This window comes from Perissodus microlepis, chromosome 13 (assembly GCF_051167445.1).
Source record: "Perissodus microlepis isolate ML-2025 ecotype Zambia chromosome 13, ASM5116744v1, whole genome shotgun sequence".
Lineage (NCBI taxonomy): Eukaryota > Metazoa > Chordata > Actinopteri > Cichliformes > Cichlidae > Perissodus > Perissodus microlepis.
Genome location: NC_140473.1, coordinates 24,876,881 through 24,893,301, shown reverse-complemented (window position 1 = coordinate 24,893,301; position 16,421 = coordinate 24,876,881). Strand labels below are relative to the sequence as shown.

Genomic DNA, 16,421 nt, shown 5'->3' with positions numbered 1-16,421 from the left:
CTCCCCTCACTTGCTCCATCATTATCGCCCACATGCTTTTCCAGAGACATCCTGAGTGAAACAGCTCGACGTCCTCGATGGCTATCACATGTTCCTCCTGTGGAGGGAGGCAGCTCCCCTGGAAGACATGTTGAGGAGAATAAGACAGGCTGTACTAGCCTCAGTTTTTCTTTGTGCTTTCTTTCATCAAATATGTTGCAAAAGTTTTTAGAAGTTTCAAAGTCATAGGGAAAAACTTGTGGCTTTGAGATTTTTTGGAATCCTCTGGGTCTCCTCGTGAAATCACCCTTTCTCTTTTCATGAAAAGTGATTTATAACGATGTTTGTGTGTTAGGTTCCTTACATCAAACTTCTTCTGTTAGCTATTACCTCACTAAGTTCTACCACGATTTAAAACTGTTTAGGGACTTCACATAACCCTATATTGAATTTTTCAGTATATTTGATCTATATTTCAGCAACTTCTTTCAGATGCTGGAAGATGGACCTAATAATATAAATCATTGTTCTCTAAATCTTTCTCTATCTTCTTGGACTTGCACTGCAGCAGGAATTGAGGCCAGTTTTTTACACAAACCCCACCCACCTCAAAAAAGAAACAGAAATACAGGTCTTATTTTTGAAGGGTTCACCAGAGGATAAATCCTACTGACTTTGGAGATTTCTTGTATTATTATTGGAATTGGTGGCTGTGGTCCCATGCCCAAAGATAGGCAGGATTTAACTTTTTTCTCCTTACCACAAATATTTTGTTCAACAGTTACCTTTGCAGCCTGTTAACATGTCCTGTTTCTGCATCAGGTCTAAAACTGAACAGAGATGTTACGGATTTAAAATTTGAAGATATAGTTGCTTCAGCATACTTTTTTGATTGCCTGAAGTTGAGATAAAACTGCTAAGGGGACACGTCTCTCTACTTAGGGTCATTGTAGTGTCACTGTTGTTTTGGAGTTGTATTGGAGCACACTGGGGAGACCACGGCCATTGGGGAGGGCTGTTGCAATGAGGGGCTGTGCTTCATGTGCAATGATTCCTAGGTGGGTGGTACATGTCAAAGTAATAACCACATGGATAAACCTTTAAGCATACCACTGAATTCTAAACCTTCAGGTGATTTTAACACTGCTGATTTCTGTATGAACAAATGAAAAAAAAAATATAACTTAATTTTATTTCAGCTTTACAAACTTATCAGTAATGGCATAACTGATGTGTGCTTACAGTTACAATAACGTATCTCCTACTTTTACTGATGGGTTGAGTATAACAGTTTGTATAGTCAGTATATTGTAATTAGCTAACTGTTTCAGTTGTTCATAGCTAATCGTTTCATGAGTAAAAACAGGACGTCAACCACCTTGCGACTAGGAAAAAATCAATGGCTGCCCAGTGACTGAATTATTTTGCTGTCTGAGACTGTTTTAGAAGTAGTTTCCATGAAGATCTGGTTGCTCAGAGGTTGACTGTGCAACATCCTTATCCTTTGGGCGACCACTTCTGATTGCAAGTTGAGTGCAGTTGCTTGCTTGCCTGTCTCGAAACAACTGGAGTCTGTCCCAGAGTTAGCACTCTCAGACAGATTGGTCAATGATCGATCTTTTTTATAAATGTAGACAGACTGCCAGCATATTGCAATCAGTGAGTTAGTCTGCACTGCAATAGGACACTTGACTCAACTGGTTATGAGCTGGTTACATTCTGGTTACATTCCAACAGCAACGGAAGATTGTTGTGGGATCTTCAAGGAAAGACTAAAATAAAGCTGTAGACTTCTTTTTTAAAAATTGTTTTCTCTCATTTTATTGGAGGCGGAAGGTAAGACACACATTTCACTTTTCTCACAAACCTGGCCACCCTTCAGTATCTACAAAGTACTTCCTGTTCCTTCTTGAAAAGCAAGAACTACATCCATTGTACATGTTAGAAACAGTTATTTAAAAAAAATAGAAATAAAAATGTACAACATACACTTGATATATATAATATAATTTTTTGCTCTTTTTTACAGAGGTAAAAATACTAAGCATAAAAAATGGGTCTAATTCAATACAGGGAGTTGTTTCTTAAATTTTTCAATTTAAATACACAAGGAGATAATGAGGATGCGTTCAGGCACTTGTAAATGGCTCTGCATGTGAGAACACCAAACAAGATGGAGGTAAAAGATGACATGCTGACACACATACGCACACTCTTTCCAATCTGATTGGCCCCTGTCCCTGATCGATCATCAAAAGCATCTGAATCTACTCAGAAGGTGTCCATATGTCATAGCATATTCAGCTGATCCCAGTAGCTTTGGATCAAGGAGCAGAAAAGGATGAGCAGATCTGGAACACACACACACACACACACACACACACACACACACACACACACACACACACACACACACACACACACACACACACACACACACACGTACACGTACACAGGACAGGATGTATGACAAAGATACCACTGGGGAAGGAAAAAGGACATCCTCAGGCATTCTGTAGTTCGACTACAGTAAGTGACATTTCCTTGGCAAAACAATCAGGGATGGATGTTTGTTTCCAGAATTTCACGTTTTTCAGACTCCTGATCTTTTCCGATGGGATCCTGCTGATGTCCTGCGTCTCTTTATTTTTAAAAATCTCATTGTGTTTGCGTTCTGATCCTCAATGCTGCCATCACCCAGGCTTAGATGAATCATCTAGCACTGGAGTGGTTGTACGTTTAGTGTTGCGCTCTTACTGTGAGGGCGTGATAGGCCAGCCGCAGCATCACAAACCACGACAACTGAACTGACTATAACGTTTTTTGTTCTTTTTGAAATGTAGTCATGCCATATTCAAGCATCTGACTTTACTCTCTTTGTGCTTAGGATGATACAACAGATCTGGGATTGAGGGGAACAAGTGCTGTAGGACTGAGAAGAACAGCACATACATGTGTCACATGTGGTTTCAGCAAGTTAATCTCTGGATTAAAACACCACATTCTGCGCTTAAGGGAATAGTTTGACATTTTGGAAACCAGTTGTAATTAAAGCACAACAGCTTAAATGTATGTTTTATAACCATCAGAGCCTCCAAGAAAGAGTCTGACACACAACTATCTGTAAAACTTGCTGATTTTACATTCAAACTTTTTGTATGGATTCAACTTAGACCCTCTGATGGATGGTTTCTGGTGCCTTCTAAGACAGCCAGGCAGGCCATTTCTACTGCTTCCAGTGTTTACGCAAAGCTAAGCTAACCACATCCCGCATCTAGGTTACATTTTTATTTATCACACAGACATCGACGCTATTGCACGTCTTATCTGTGTGTGCTTCCTAAAATGTCAAACTTTTCTTTACAATTTTATAAATCAGACTCGTCACATTGCTGAACTGACATACATAGTGGAAAAAACACAAACCCAAAAACCCACAAGTCCCATGTTTTAAAAAGTCAGCATTAATGTTTTACCTTCATTCATTCTTTTTGGGAGTGATTTTGGATGTTTTCAATAGAGTTGTACGAGTTTTGGCCTTTGCTTTTGCACATAAATGACAGGCGGGGGAGAGGTGATTGTACTTCGCTGGCAAACTAAAATCCATAGTTTACATGCTCTTTTTTTAAAAGAGTTTCTTTTTTATTACAAAAATAGCTTAAATGGAGTTTCAAAGAGCATGTGGTGAGGCTTGATTGAGCCATAACCAAGCTCACACTTTTCGCTATAGCAGACATCTTAAAAGAGACGAGTGAGACTCCACATTTTAAGGCATATGGGCACCAATTTAAACGGTATCGGATTGATTTTTCAGTCCTTGATGTAACACGGACCGCTGGCTAAGGTTCTGCAAAGAACAAGAAAAAAAAAAAAAAAATCACACTACTCCAAGTGCACTGTAAGTAAAAATGAGCCAAAATCTGACTGGAATAAGACTCAGTGGGTTCCCGGTTCAGGCAATTTTAGGCACTGTTTGAAATAATGTTTGAAAGGAGCAGGGGCGGATGCTAGCGTGACTTGAGGCACCGTCTCATTCAGTGAATGAATCATAGCCCAGCACCCTTTTGATGGTGGATCAATTTAAGAGAGAAAAATAAATAGGATGAAAGCTTGAATCTTTGGGATATTAGACGAAGATTAAGATGAGTACCACGTTTGCCTCGGTGAACAAAGAAGACGTTGATGGTGGAGAGCTATGTAGACTATATACATGAGCTTTACTATAAGCTGCAGTACAGACAACAAAAGGCCTAGGCGCACAAGCATGCACATATACCATCAACGCACACACACGCGCGCGCACACACTAACACACATGCGCAAAGAGATGTAGTGTTTGATGTCTCGTGTTGCTGGAGTTGAGCTGAGCGGGCCTGATATTGGAATAGAGTATAAACAAAATGGCCACGCGTACATCAAAGGAGAGAATGAAAAACAGGACAAAGAAACAATTCAAGTTCTTTGACGCCGAGTCAGTGTACAAATATAACAATATAAAGTACCTGCATATGTGATACATGACATATAGGTCAGCTATAAAAAAAAAAAAAAAAAAAAAAAGGCCCCCTGAAAAAGAGTGCTCTCTCACTAGAAACAGAGCATATGGCCACGTGGAGAGCTGAGAGAACTGTCTGCCGTAAGGGGGAGCTTATCTTCCCAGGCCGTTCAGAAAATGCACCAGCAGTTTTTTTCTTTTTTGGCTTATTTCAGTGTCTGGAATTTGTAGAGAAACCCAGAGAAAACAAGGCAAGAGAGTAAGCAGCCATGACCACTTGTCCCTTCTGTTCGTTTCCCCATCCTTCCCTTTCCCTGTCCTTGCATTGGGTTTAGGTTTGAGTCGTGTCCCTCTGAGGTTTCCAAGCACGGCCGCTCAGCTCAGGGCCTTGTGTCGACCTCCGCAGCAGCCGCATGCAAGCCCTACCCGGTGGCAAGCGTGGAGAGGTGGGTAGAGGCAGAGGCAGGGCGCCACCAAAGACAAACCAAACAGGGCTAACCAGCGCGTGCCCAGACAGCCTCCCCCGCTACCCTCGCCCCCGTCACAGGAGCAGGGGTCTGAGTAGTCCCCCTCTGGGTCAGACATGCAGTGGTAGAGCATGGTGTCTGCCAGCCACATGCAGCTGACCCGTCGGATGCACGTGCGCACCGGGTCTGGAGCATCCTGGCACCTACCTCTCCGGTTGCTGGAGAGGTAAAAAGCCTCACCGCAGTGCTCACACTGAGCACGCTCCATTCTGTCATCCTTCCGCCCCTTCCCACCATTGGTGGATGAAGAGGAGCTCGGGAGTAGGGAGCGAGGCTGACTGGACACCACAGACGGGAACTGCTGGCGATACGAGGCGTTTTGGCCCTTACTGTTTAAGGGTCCAAGGGAGGGATCAGAGTCTGAGGGCGACAGGGCCGGTGCCAGCGGGTACGTGTAGTCGTGCTTCTGCGCCTCTGTCTTGTCAAAGTGGACATTGGGCTCAGGGTCGTCCATGTTGATGAATTTGTCACGCACTGTTGTGTGGCGGTAGTCCTCGTAGCCGGTGAGCCAGGAGCGATCTGAGTGGCGTCCACGATGACGCTCGGCGGGCCGCTCCCAGCTGCGCTCCCGAGGGTTGATGCGGACGATTTCCTCGTCCTCGAAGGTGACATGGCGGGGAATCCGAGACAATGGCTAAACAACAGAGAGTATAATACATAAACAACGCTGGCAGTAATTCACTCATAAAATATATGTAGAAAATATGTATGGATACAGCTTAGCCGTGTTTGTCTCACCTGGTCCAAGTAGTAGTGGTCTGAGAGCCGATAGGGATCGTGGCGAAATCCCAGCGGGCACTTGTGTCTCTGGGGAAGGGGCGAGGACTCGAGCGGCTGCAGAGAGGTCTCCAGTTTCTGGGAGGAGTTGGATGAGCTGTCTGTGGTATTCTGAGGTGACAAACAAACACAGGATGCAGGCTGAAAAGCTGATTTCTGATTGCACACGTCAAACAAATAGCGAGAGAGGACACCCTGATTGGACAAACAAAAACAGGAAGCCTCCATGCAGCACTGATTGGAAAAACAGGAAGTGTGAGCTCTGTTTTCCAATCCACTTTTGGACTGCTATATGCGAGTTAAGCTTTTACTAACAACATCTGCCACAAAGAATCACTTATGAAAACATTGCAGTAACCATCACACCTAAAATCACAATTGAATTAACCACTTTGATTTAATTTATTTCTTAAACATATTTTCACAGCAAAAACTCTTATCTGACTCAGTATGAATATATCGTCTTGTATATTCATATGAACTGGGTATTTGACAATAAAAGTAAAAGTGAATCAGTTAAATCAACATTTTTTAAAATGGCTGAAAACAAGAAACCTAAGCATTCATGAAGTAAGATCAAGTGACTGATACAAAATATTCCTAAATCCAAAAAAGTGGAAACAGAAGCATCCTTTAAAATGTTTTTTTTTAAAGTCTGCAGAAAAACTGTACACACACCATATCCACATGCTCACCTTTTAAGCCTCTACACATCATCTCCTTCTCCCCAGTCAACCTGTCCTCCTTTCCTCAATCGCACTTTCTCCACATTCCACCTTTCCTTCTCCCTTTTCCACCTCTCCACGCATGTGTGTGCACATGTGAACAGTATCCCATCTCCTTTCCGCTAAAGTCTATCAGGGCTCCAGTCCAACTCAAACACTGGCCAGACACAAGACAGTCAGACCGCTGCCGATTTCAGACATGCACAATGGGGGTCAGCCTCTGTTAGTCACCAGCTGATAGGCAAGGACTCCTTTTGTCTAATCATATCAGCATTGTAATATGAGTGCATGTATTGTAGATGTGTTTAGCCGCGGGGCAAAGGGTGCAGGTGTTTCTGTTTGAGAAGTTGTGCTTGAAATGTATCCTCTGCATTTTGTCTTGCTTTGGGGAAGACTGGTCACAAGAAGTCAATGGCAAGAACGATTTTTGCATGTCTTACTTTTTCTTGACCATCTTCTCTTAGCTATCTGCAACAGCTGTGAGATTTCCAACATGTTTTCCCAGAAATGTTATTTCACAAATTAGATTAGATTTTTTTTTTTAAAAATTCAAACTATCCAACTTCTCTTCAACTATTACTGGACAGATATACAAAAAGCTAGATCTGCCTTAGAGAGGGGTGGCTGTAGATGCAAGGAATTTTCTATTACTGGCAACTACTTTTGTAATTTTGGAGATATAATAAAGTGTCCTTGAGCAAAGCAATGAACCCAGAATTGCTACCGTTGGAGGCGACATTATGTGTATAGGCAATGGTCATGCCTTTGAGCTTACATGCTTACACTAACATGCCAACAAGCTAATGATAATATTTCTAACATGTAAAACTCTATGGTTACCACTCCAGCTGTTAGCATGCTGTCCTTACATAATACAGCTAATTGTGCTATTCAATATATTAAAATCTCTGAATTGCTTACAAACAAATCACAGAAAACAAACACAAAAAGAAACCACACGAACAAACGCCAATCAAGGCATGATTGGCGAATGAACTTCTAGAAGGCAAGATAAAGAGAAGTTCACATCTCATTCAATAACAGAAGTTATGCATTTCATCATCATTAACACTGAATATGAGAGAAATCTCTGAATGAAAGAAACAAGGTCAAGACCAAAAATAATCGGCTGTGATCTTTGGGTCTGAAGTGGAAATCACTTCACAGGCTCAGGAACACTTCAGGTAACATCAGGGAGGCGATTTAAAACCGTCCTGTGCAAAGACATTTTGCACATACTGGGATTTTGGAGGATGCAGAGTAGGAGTAGCTCATTTGACCACCATATCCTCCGGGCTAAGAGGGGACAGCCTGTTCAGCTTGTTATCAGATCTCAGGACCTGTGATGTTGTGACATTATAAAACTGAGCAACTGAAATTCTGTGGTGACCAAGAATGTGAAAACATTATGCTTTCAAAACTACAGCAAGTAATCCGGGAAAGATGTCTCATCCTGTACTTTGGGAAATATGTTAATGGATTTCTGTACCAACACCTGATAGGTTGTTTTCAAATGAAATGCGAGGTTTTAAGGATTTGCAAATTCCACTTTTATTTGGAAGCTACTTACATCATTTAGAATTTCTAAAACTATTCCTAAACTATTCCCCCCCCCCACCAAAAAAAATATAAATATTTGGCACTCCAATAAGCCTAAATCCAATGCTGCAAACTATTCTGCAGAACTATATGACCCAGATCTGATATTTGTGTGTGTGTGTGTGTGTGTGTGTCTGTCTGTCTTGCTGAAGCTATCCCCATTATATCCTACTCCCCACATGGATACTGCCATGCTGAGAATTTCCCCTTAGCTTTCTTACAAAGCCCTCAGAGCAGCCTGCCAAAAATAACATAACATGCTGCCTCAGCTTTGGGCTCCGCCCCCTGGCAAAGCCATTATTGGGGGAGGAGTTGATATGGTTGAAAACCAGTCTGACTCTGGCCTCCATGGCTGCATCTAATTCAAAACACAGACCAGACTTTCAGCTGCAAGCTCAGACTGCACAAGAGGACAGGGAGACAAAGGGAGGAGTTGAGGGGGAGAGTTTGTATTTCTGGACATCCTCTCTCTCTATATATTCTGGTCCAAGGCTGGACAGAGGGCATTTCAAGTTATTTTCTGACACAAAACATGCCCCGACTTAAAGCTCGGGAGGATTCATCCTTCAACGGGCCTGTCTCGCTCTCCTGGGATGAGCCCAGAATTGCTTCTATAGCTTTCACTCCCCCTGTTGTGAATGAGCCAAAATAGAGACAGAGAGGCGAGATGTGTTGAAGGGAGGGACAGAGGAAGGGTTAGGTTAAGTTTAGGTTTGGCGAAAGAGGAATCATTTAGGGAAGTATGTCCATCCTATCCCCCAAGCCCATCCAACCATCCTCCCCCATCCCTCCAAAGGCTGTAAATTTGCTCCAGCATTTCCCTCTGTCTACGACCGCCTGCCTCACTAACTGCCACCGCCGCCGCTGCTAACTTTAGGAAAGGTCATTAGCACAGAAGAAGAACACAAGCAGCACTAAACCCCTCATGTTCCACCTGTGATTTTACAGTCATGACACTTTGCAACGTTTCATTAGAAGAGGAGTAACTTTTTGACATGTTCTATAAGGCTGTTATTGTTATATTCATGTTTTGAGGTTTTATATTCCAATGTGCTATGCAGCACTCGTCAGGTAGAAAAATACAGAAATGTTGAGAGAGAAACCCTAAAAATGGGCAGGGAAGACACAAATCGAGGCAGTAATTGTTTCCCCCTGGTTTCATTCATGAGTCCAGTTGGATCCTGACAATACTCGACTGACTTTCTGAATGTCTGTGGGGAAATATTCCCCGTAACTTTTATTTTTTTAATATCTGGCACAAGCATAAGATTCAGAATCAGACCCAACACGTAGCCTATTTTTGTTTTTAATTCCACTATGTTTTTTAGATCACAAATACAGACTGTGTCCTAGTATTGCAGTCGCATGCTATGTGTAGGTCTGTTGGCTGTTTGCTGTAATCTTGTGGCATTTTTCAGCACAAGTTTTAAAAGCAGACATGAGGCAATGCATAATATTTCCTCAGGCAGGCTTTGTTGGTTGCTAGCACGACTCATGCACCAAACAGGGTGAGCCTTGTGCTAAAAAATAGTTTATATTAGGCCGCAAGGGAAATGGAAAAATCGAGGCTATCACACTGTTTTGTTTTATAAGTCAGTGGGGATTTAACTGAAATGGATGTGGGCTTTCTGGGTCTTCATTTGTGGAGAAAAAAAAGGTCTATTTTATGGAACAATACCCATGAATTGCTGTGGATTTGTTGCACTTTTAGCCTCTCTGTTAGCGAAAACCCGCTGCTCCATTTCAGGGGATTGCTCCGCCCTCCGACAGTGCTGTAGTCCCCCCACTCCTCAAGTGTTTGTATGCATCTCTGTGGTGGCTGTGTGCTCCCAGCACAGCACCTATTAGTCTTGGCCCGTACAGACAGCTCGAGTCAAAGATGAACCACGAGGCACTTCCTCTCGTAAATCACCGGCCCTGCGCTAAGCTGGGAAACAGCTGCTAACTGCTAGTTTGGTAGTGTTTCTCTGTTTCATATGGGAGAGGGATGGCGCGGGTGGGGGAGGGGGGTGGGGGTCACCAGGAGAGTGGGAGTTTTTGGGACACAGGAAGTGACCTTGTGACCCTGCCTGCTGGCCCTTGTGTCAGATTACAGGAGGGTGTGTGTGTGTGTGTGTATGTGTGCATACATTTCCTGTACTGTGGCAGGTATAGATGACCGGCAGCGAATACTCGGTGAACTCCTGAGCAGACCTAATTTTTGAATGATGGATGAAATAAATTTGATCAGTGTGCGCTCCACACCAGATCCTAATTCTGCTGCCTCCTTCTCCAGTTATGAAGAGTGGAACTTCTAAGATAGGACTAGTGCAGTCAAGGTAACACACATGGAGGTCTACACCTAAAAAGCCATTCAGAATAACATCCGACCTGCATTAAAACAAGGCTTGTAGCTGTGCTGGAAAAGGCGTGTTGTTTAAAGTACTGGATAGACATGAAATGTGATCCAGGAAGTCCAGTTTCAGCGTTTTAACCCCTAATGAACGGCACAGCACTGTGCAACAGCTTATAATGTTCACAACAGCGTTTTATAACTCTAGAAAGTTATCACAGCAGCAATTATTTTCTGTTTTGTTGCACTGATAGTTAGGTAAACACAGTGTGTACAAAGTAATCCAGGAATGTGTTCCTTTCCAGATGACATTGTGAGAAATGATGCTGTGTTGACAAAAACCTGGCTCAGCTTTTGCCTTTGAGTAATACCACACAGACAACTGAGGCACACTACTTCTGTTTACCTCATGATGGTAGTGAGAGATTAATTTTCAGAGCAGTGAAGTTCTCACACACAACATTAAAAAGGTTTTGCAGTGGTTTGATGTCTGAAAAGCTCCAACTCTGTCTAATCTGTAGTACAGAGCAGCTGGCTGAGTCTACGGCCAGTTGTTTTTATTTAGAGCCTTTTACTGCATGATTTTTATCACTGCTAGGGTGTTGGTTTAGTTTGTTTGTGTTAGCAGGATGACTCAAACGGATACGAGATTTGCATGAACATTTTACCAGAGATCGGGAATTAAGCATTTGATTTGGATCTTTCCATTCAGAGTTGATGTGTACTTTGCCAGCAGAGAGCCTACAGAGCACAATGCTCGACATGGATGACGCTGTGAACTGGGATGAATAATTTTGATGATCTTTTGGATCTAGCAGTTCAATTGTAGTGGTGACTAGAGCCACTAGGTGTTGGCTTCTTCTTTTCTGTGGTGGAGACTAAAGCTGAGAGTTGTATACAGACATCACAGAGACTTTTATTATGTATGACCAGTGATTATGGTGCTGTGAAGACCTGACATTGTATAGATGATATTATCCGTGTGATCCTGAAGCCCATTTTAGGTAAGCTAGCCGTATTTTGTTGCAAAATCTTTACGCATACAACCACACATTCAATCCACTGTGTCCACAACAAACTGAAACTTAGTAATGCTGCCTGCTGTGAGTCAAACGTTGTGACCATCATAGTTATTAATGCAAAATAAAGTGCTTACAGTAAAGACGTCATCGTCACCCAGCTCCCCCTCATTCTGGAGTGCCGTAGAGGAGGTCGTGGAGCCTACAGACAGGAGAAGGGAATAAACTTTATTTCAGGTTGTTTAATTTTCACATACAACAAAGAATCTTTTGACGTCCTTTGATAATGTCATGGCAATCAAATAGCTCCTGACTTCCTCATCCTGTCCCTTACCAAAATTTTTTAACTTGACAAAAAACAAACTTTACTTTCAGGTACACATTCCTCCACATACTTAACCTTCATTCATGTCCTTGCCGAGACTAACTGGTTATACCGGTGGATTGTGTTATGCTTTAAAACTTCAAACCTTGAACCAGCTAGCGAGTGTCTTATTCATTAAGTAGTGTGGTTTCCTTTTCTTTATGTAGTCGGAAAGACGCAAACAATGGTTAAGTCATAACTAGAACGTGGAATTCCTGGAGAAATAGTAGCAAGCTGCTGCAGCTTTTAAAGTTCAGGAGGAGCATGGGATTGAAACAAGAAGTCTGCCTTTAGTGGACTATGGTGGGCACACATACAGCTGTGGTCAGAAGGCTACATACACCAATTATGTACATGAATGTGACGGTAATTTTTGGCTTTGATGATTTCTTTGAACTGTCCTTTTTCCAATGATTAGCATACATACAGCATACATCTTTAATGACTTTAAAAGCAGACATGATAAGTGTATAAGTGACTACTGTAATTCATTATTATCAGGATGTCCAAAAAACTCACTGAAAAGCCTTCAGCTAATCCAAAATGCTGCAGCAAGAGTACTGACAGGGACTAGAAGGAGAGAGCATATTTCTCCTGTTTTGGCTTCCCTTCATTGGCTTCCTGTTAAATCCAGAATTGAATTCAAAATCCTGCTCCTCACATACGAGGTCTTAAATAATCAGGCCCCATCTTATCTTAATGACCTTGTAGTACCATATCACCCTATTAGAGCACTTCGCTCTCGCTCTGCAGGCCTACTTGTTGTTCCTAGAGTATTTAAAAGTAGAATGGGAGGCAGAGCCTTCAGTTTTCAGGCCCCTCTTCTGTGGAACCAGCTTCCAGTTTGGATTCGGGAGACAGAAACTATCTCTACTTTTAAGATTAGGCTTAAAACTTTCCTTTTTGCTAAAGCATATAGTTAGGGCTGGACCAGGTGACCCTGAATCCTCCCTTAGTTATGCTGCAATAGACGTAGGCTGCCGGGGGATTCCCATGATGCATTGAGTTTTTCCTTTCCAGTCACCTTTCTCACTCACTATGTATTAATAGACCTCTCTGCATTGAATCATATCTGTTATTAACCTCTGTCTCTCTTCCACAGCATGTCTTTTATCCTGTCTTCCTTCTCTCACCCCAACCGGTCGCAGCAGATGGCCGCCCCTCCCTGAGCCTGGTTCTGCCGGAGGTTTCTTCCTGTTAAAAGGGAGTTTTTCCTTCCCACTGTCGCCAAAGTGCTTGCTCATAGGGGGTCATATGATTGTTGGGTTTTTCTCTGTATCTATGAAGCGCCTTGAGGCGACTTTTGTTGTGATTTGGCGCTATATAAATAAAATTGAATTTAATTGAATTGAATCTAAACTTCTGACCACAGCTGTAGACTGTATATAAAAGATGGACTTAGCCACCCATCACCCATGACCTAGTAAGGTTTGTTGTAAAGACTTGAGATGAGCAATTGCTGTCTTGTGTTTCTGAAACCAGACCTCGAGAAAACAAAGCAGTGAAGTCTACAAAGACCGTATGCCCACTAAGCATATCTTGCTTTATCTTTCCCAGATAGGTACCATCATCTATAAAACAAATGTCATGTTTTATACAGTAAGACTTGAAACTAGCAAATGAGCCCATTAACCCAACAGGAGACTGTTTACTGACGTCGATTTCTTGACAATAAAGCTTTTCAGCTTCGGTTTGGGTGTGTTTAATTAGAGACTGAGCATATTTTAGCTCTGGAAGCTTTATAGGTGCTAGGACAGGTCTCTCTCTGTCTTGTCAAAACATTTGAATAGTTATATTGCAGCACAGTTTACCTTCAGCCAGGTCATCAATTGCCTTTCGAACTCCCCTGTCGAAAGCTCTGGCATCAGCTGGACTCTGGAAGGATAGGCCGCACCTTCTGTCTTCCACCTTCCAATGGTGAAACGTGGGTGTCGCTATGGTGTACACTAGATCCTTCCTTAGCGGGCAATCCAGGATCACCTGTTGATACGACACGCACCAACCATTTACAACATGGATCCATTTCTGATCTTTAACAGACACGTTGTTGCTCACATTCATGTATGTGTGTGTGTATTTTACCTGTTTGTCCCGCATTCGTTCACCACGGATGAAGAACTGGGAGCTGGTGGAGCCCAACACAGGTGCCAACTCTGTCGGCAGCAGGCGGCACACCCCTACCCTGCTCAGAGCTCCCCCGTCCTGATTCAGCCACCCACCGCTCGAGTCGTCCCGCGTCATCACCACCGCTTTTACACGTACGATGTAGCTGTCACTGCACAGAAAGGAAGAGAGAAGATATTAGCACAAAGATGACTGCAACGTAAATGTGTTTATATTATACCAGACAGTAGAGTGGTGATTCCAATAGATGATAAGCTCAGGATCTAATAATTTTTAACCCTTGTATTATGCTCATTAAACTTAAAACATGCTTTAAAATAAAAGCATCATCCATTATGTGAGTAGTGTGATTTTGGAGAATTTTGAGGCAGAAAAAAAATTCTCTGCAGCTATAAAGTTACACAACTTAATGCTTTAGGTTACTGGGAAACCCCCTCAAAACCTTCACTGCTGTTTATAGACTTTTTGTAGCTGCAGTCATAGAGGAACCTTAATCATATCAAAGCCGAAGCCAGCAAACTATTCTGTATTTAACAATACAAGCCTAAAATTAGTTTGTCCACAGTCAAACTGAGCTAAGCAAATTAGTGTGTACGCTAATATATTGTGAAGCGTAACTGTTTCTAAAATAGCATCAGTAAAAATTTATAGCCGTTTATGTCATTTCCATGCAGGTGGACAGCGTATACTGAAAGCAAAAAACACGTTGGAAAGAAAATTCGCCCCTTCTGAAGGAGGCAGACTTTGCGAATAATCAGATAACTACACAAACGACTAAATTTAACACTGAAACATTTAAAACAAATCTATCTAATCTCTTCATCAGATTCTGGTTTTGCTGCAGTGCAGTCCAGTTTGCTTGAAATGTGGCAACATGTCGAATGACAACCATTTCCTTCCACAGGAAAACCAAAGAAATGTATGAATACAAGATAACGCAAGGCCAAAGCAAAATTCACATGATTGCAAACCGAAAAATAACAGTAATATTTTCCACGCGACACAATAACTCTTTGGATAAGAAAATAACATCTTATCCCATCTTGTGAAAATTGACAATGCTTTTCTTAATGTGCATTAAGAGTTTATTCTAGAGCAGAAATCACACCCTGGCAGACTGTTTGAGGGCGTTGCAAGTCACGACTTTGCCTGGTCCTCGCTGTGCTCAAGTAGGAGGTGTTGTACCAGGACAAATCAGTGAATGCACACACACAAACAACCCCAAAGTTTAATGTAAATTTAATATGGTGCTATGTTGTTTTAAAACTTGTTTAAAACTTAAACTGCTGCCATTTTAACATAAAACAGTCCACGTATTTAATAAAATGCTGTTTCAGCCCATCATCTCCTCACTAACCTCATCATATAGCTCATCACTTCTGCTCCATATTTTCCTGGAGTAACCCTGTGATTATTAGTGAAAACATCCCTTATCTTGTCGCTTTAGTGGTTGTAAACAATAAGAACTTCCCTATTTTCATATTACATGTCATATCACTTTATTTCTCTACCATCACTATAAATTAAAATAAAATTGCCTACAACAGTGGGGAGATTTGAGTGGATGTGAAGTTTTTGCAAGTCATCAAACAACAGAAAATTTAGGTTCATTATTTGATGTTCATTCACAAATTGCCTTTCCTCTTCCGTGAAGGTTAGATCCACTCATAAAATGTACATATTCCTCTTTTGTTTTTGAGAAATACTTCTGGACACATGTGAATACAAAGAAAATGATGCCAAGTGCTGTGAAAAGCATGCTAAAGCAACAGGTGGTAATAGAACCCTAACCCTATAGAAATGTTGTGTATTTAGAAGCCTACAAACAGTAATGCAGCCCACAGTCTGACCTGAAAAAAGGGAATGAATGTGCACATTTCTGACGTTGGAGACATCTGGAAAGTCTTAACTCTGGAAGGAATTTTTCAAACGTTCAGTTTTCAGTGACTTAAAATGCATAGAAGTAAGACTAAAATGCTTAGAAAAAAACAGTATGTTTTCTAAAATACCCATGTACATGTGGCAGGGCATTAGTATGACTGTAAACTGAATTCCTTTTTTAACAAAGGGAAATTTTAGAAATAGTGTATACTTAAAAATTGCTCTCAACTGCCTGAGTGATAAATCCACTAGGCACATATATTGTGTGCTCACTTAAAATACAGGATTATTTTTTTATTGTACTGTTGGCGAATTTTTGCAGACACGTCAGCATCTTGCATGCAAACTGCAGCAATTAGTGGTAATAAAATAAGTCTTGAAATCGCATTTTCTGCAATTTTTTTTCAAATTCTTGTTAATAAAAGGGAATTAAAAAAACAATTTACTAATTACTTGTACAAAATGGCTGCAGCCTAGTTAGAAGTCCCACATTATCCATGTTATGTCTTTTTGTTCTTTGTGCCTAAATCGGAAATGGAGTCGTCTGCACCATTTAGATGAGACAACATTGGATTGGAGCCACAAGTTATACAAGCTGA

The 16,421-nt window shown here is 41.7% G+C and overlaps 1 protein-coding gene across 1 annotated transcript in view; it reads right to left on the bottom strand.

Annotated features, from left to right (window-relative positions):
* Positions 1–1,784: 1,784 nt before the first annotated feature.
* spred2b (sprouty related EVH1 domain containing 2b) overlaps positions 1,785–16,421 on the bottom strand; it is a 28,570-nt gene continuing 13,933 nt past the window's right edge. The window contains exons 2-6 of the mRNA XM_084948404.1: positions 13,900–14,092; positions 13,629–13,797; positions 11,591–11,655; positions 5,740–5,889; positions 1,785–5,635 (exon numbers count right to left, since the gene is read on the bottom strand). Of these exons, the coding sequence (XP_084804530.1) occupies positions 4,850–5,635; positions 5,740–5,889; positions 11,591–11,655; positions 13,629–13,797; positions 13,900–14,092 (1,363 nt within the window). The 3' untranslated portion in view covers positions 1,785–4,849. The remainder of the gene's footprint in view (positions 5,636–5,739; positions 5,890–11,590; positions 11,656–13,628; positions 13,798–13,899; positions 14,093–16,421) is intronic.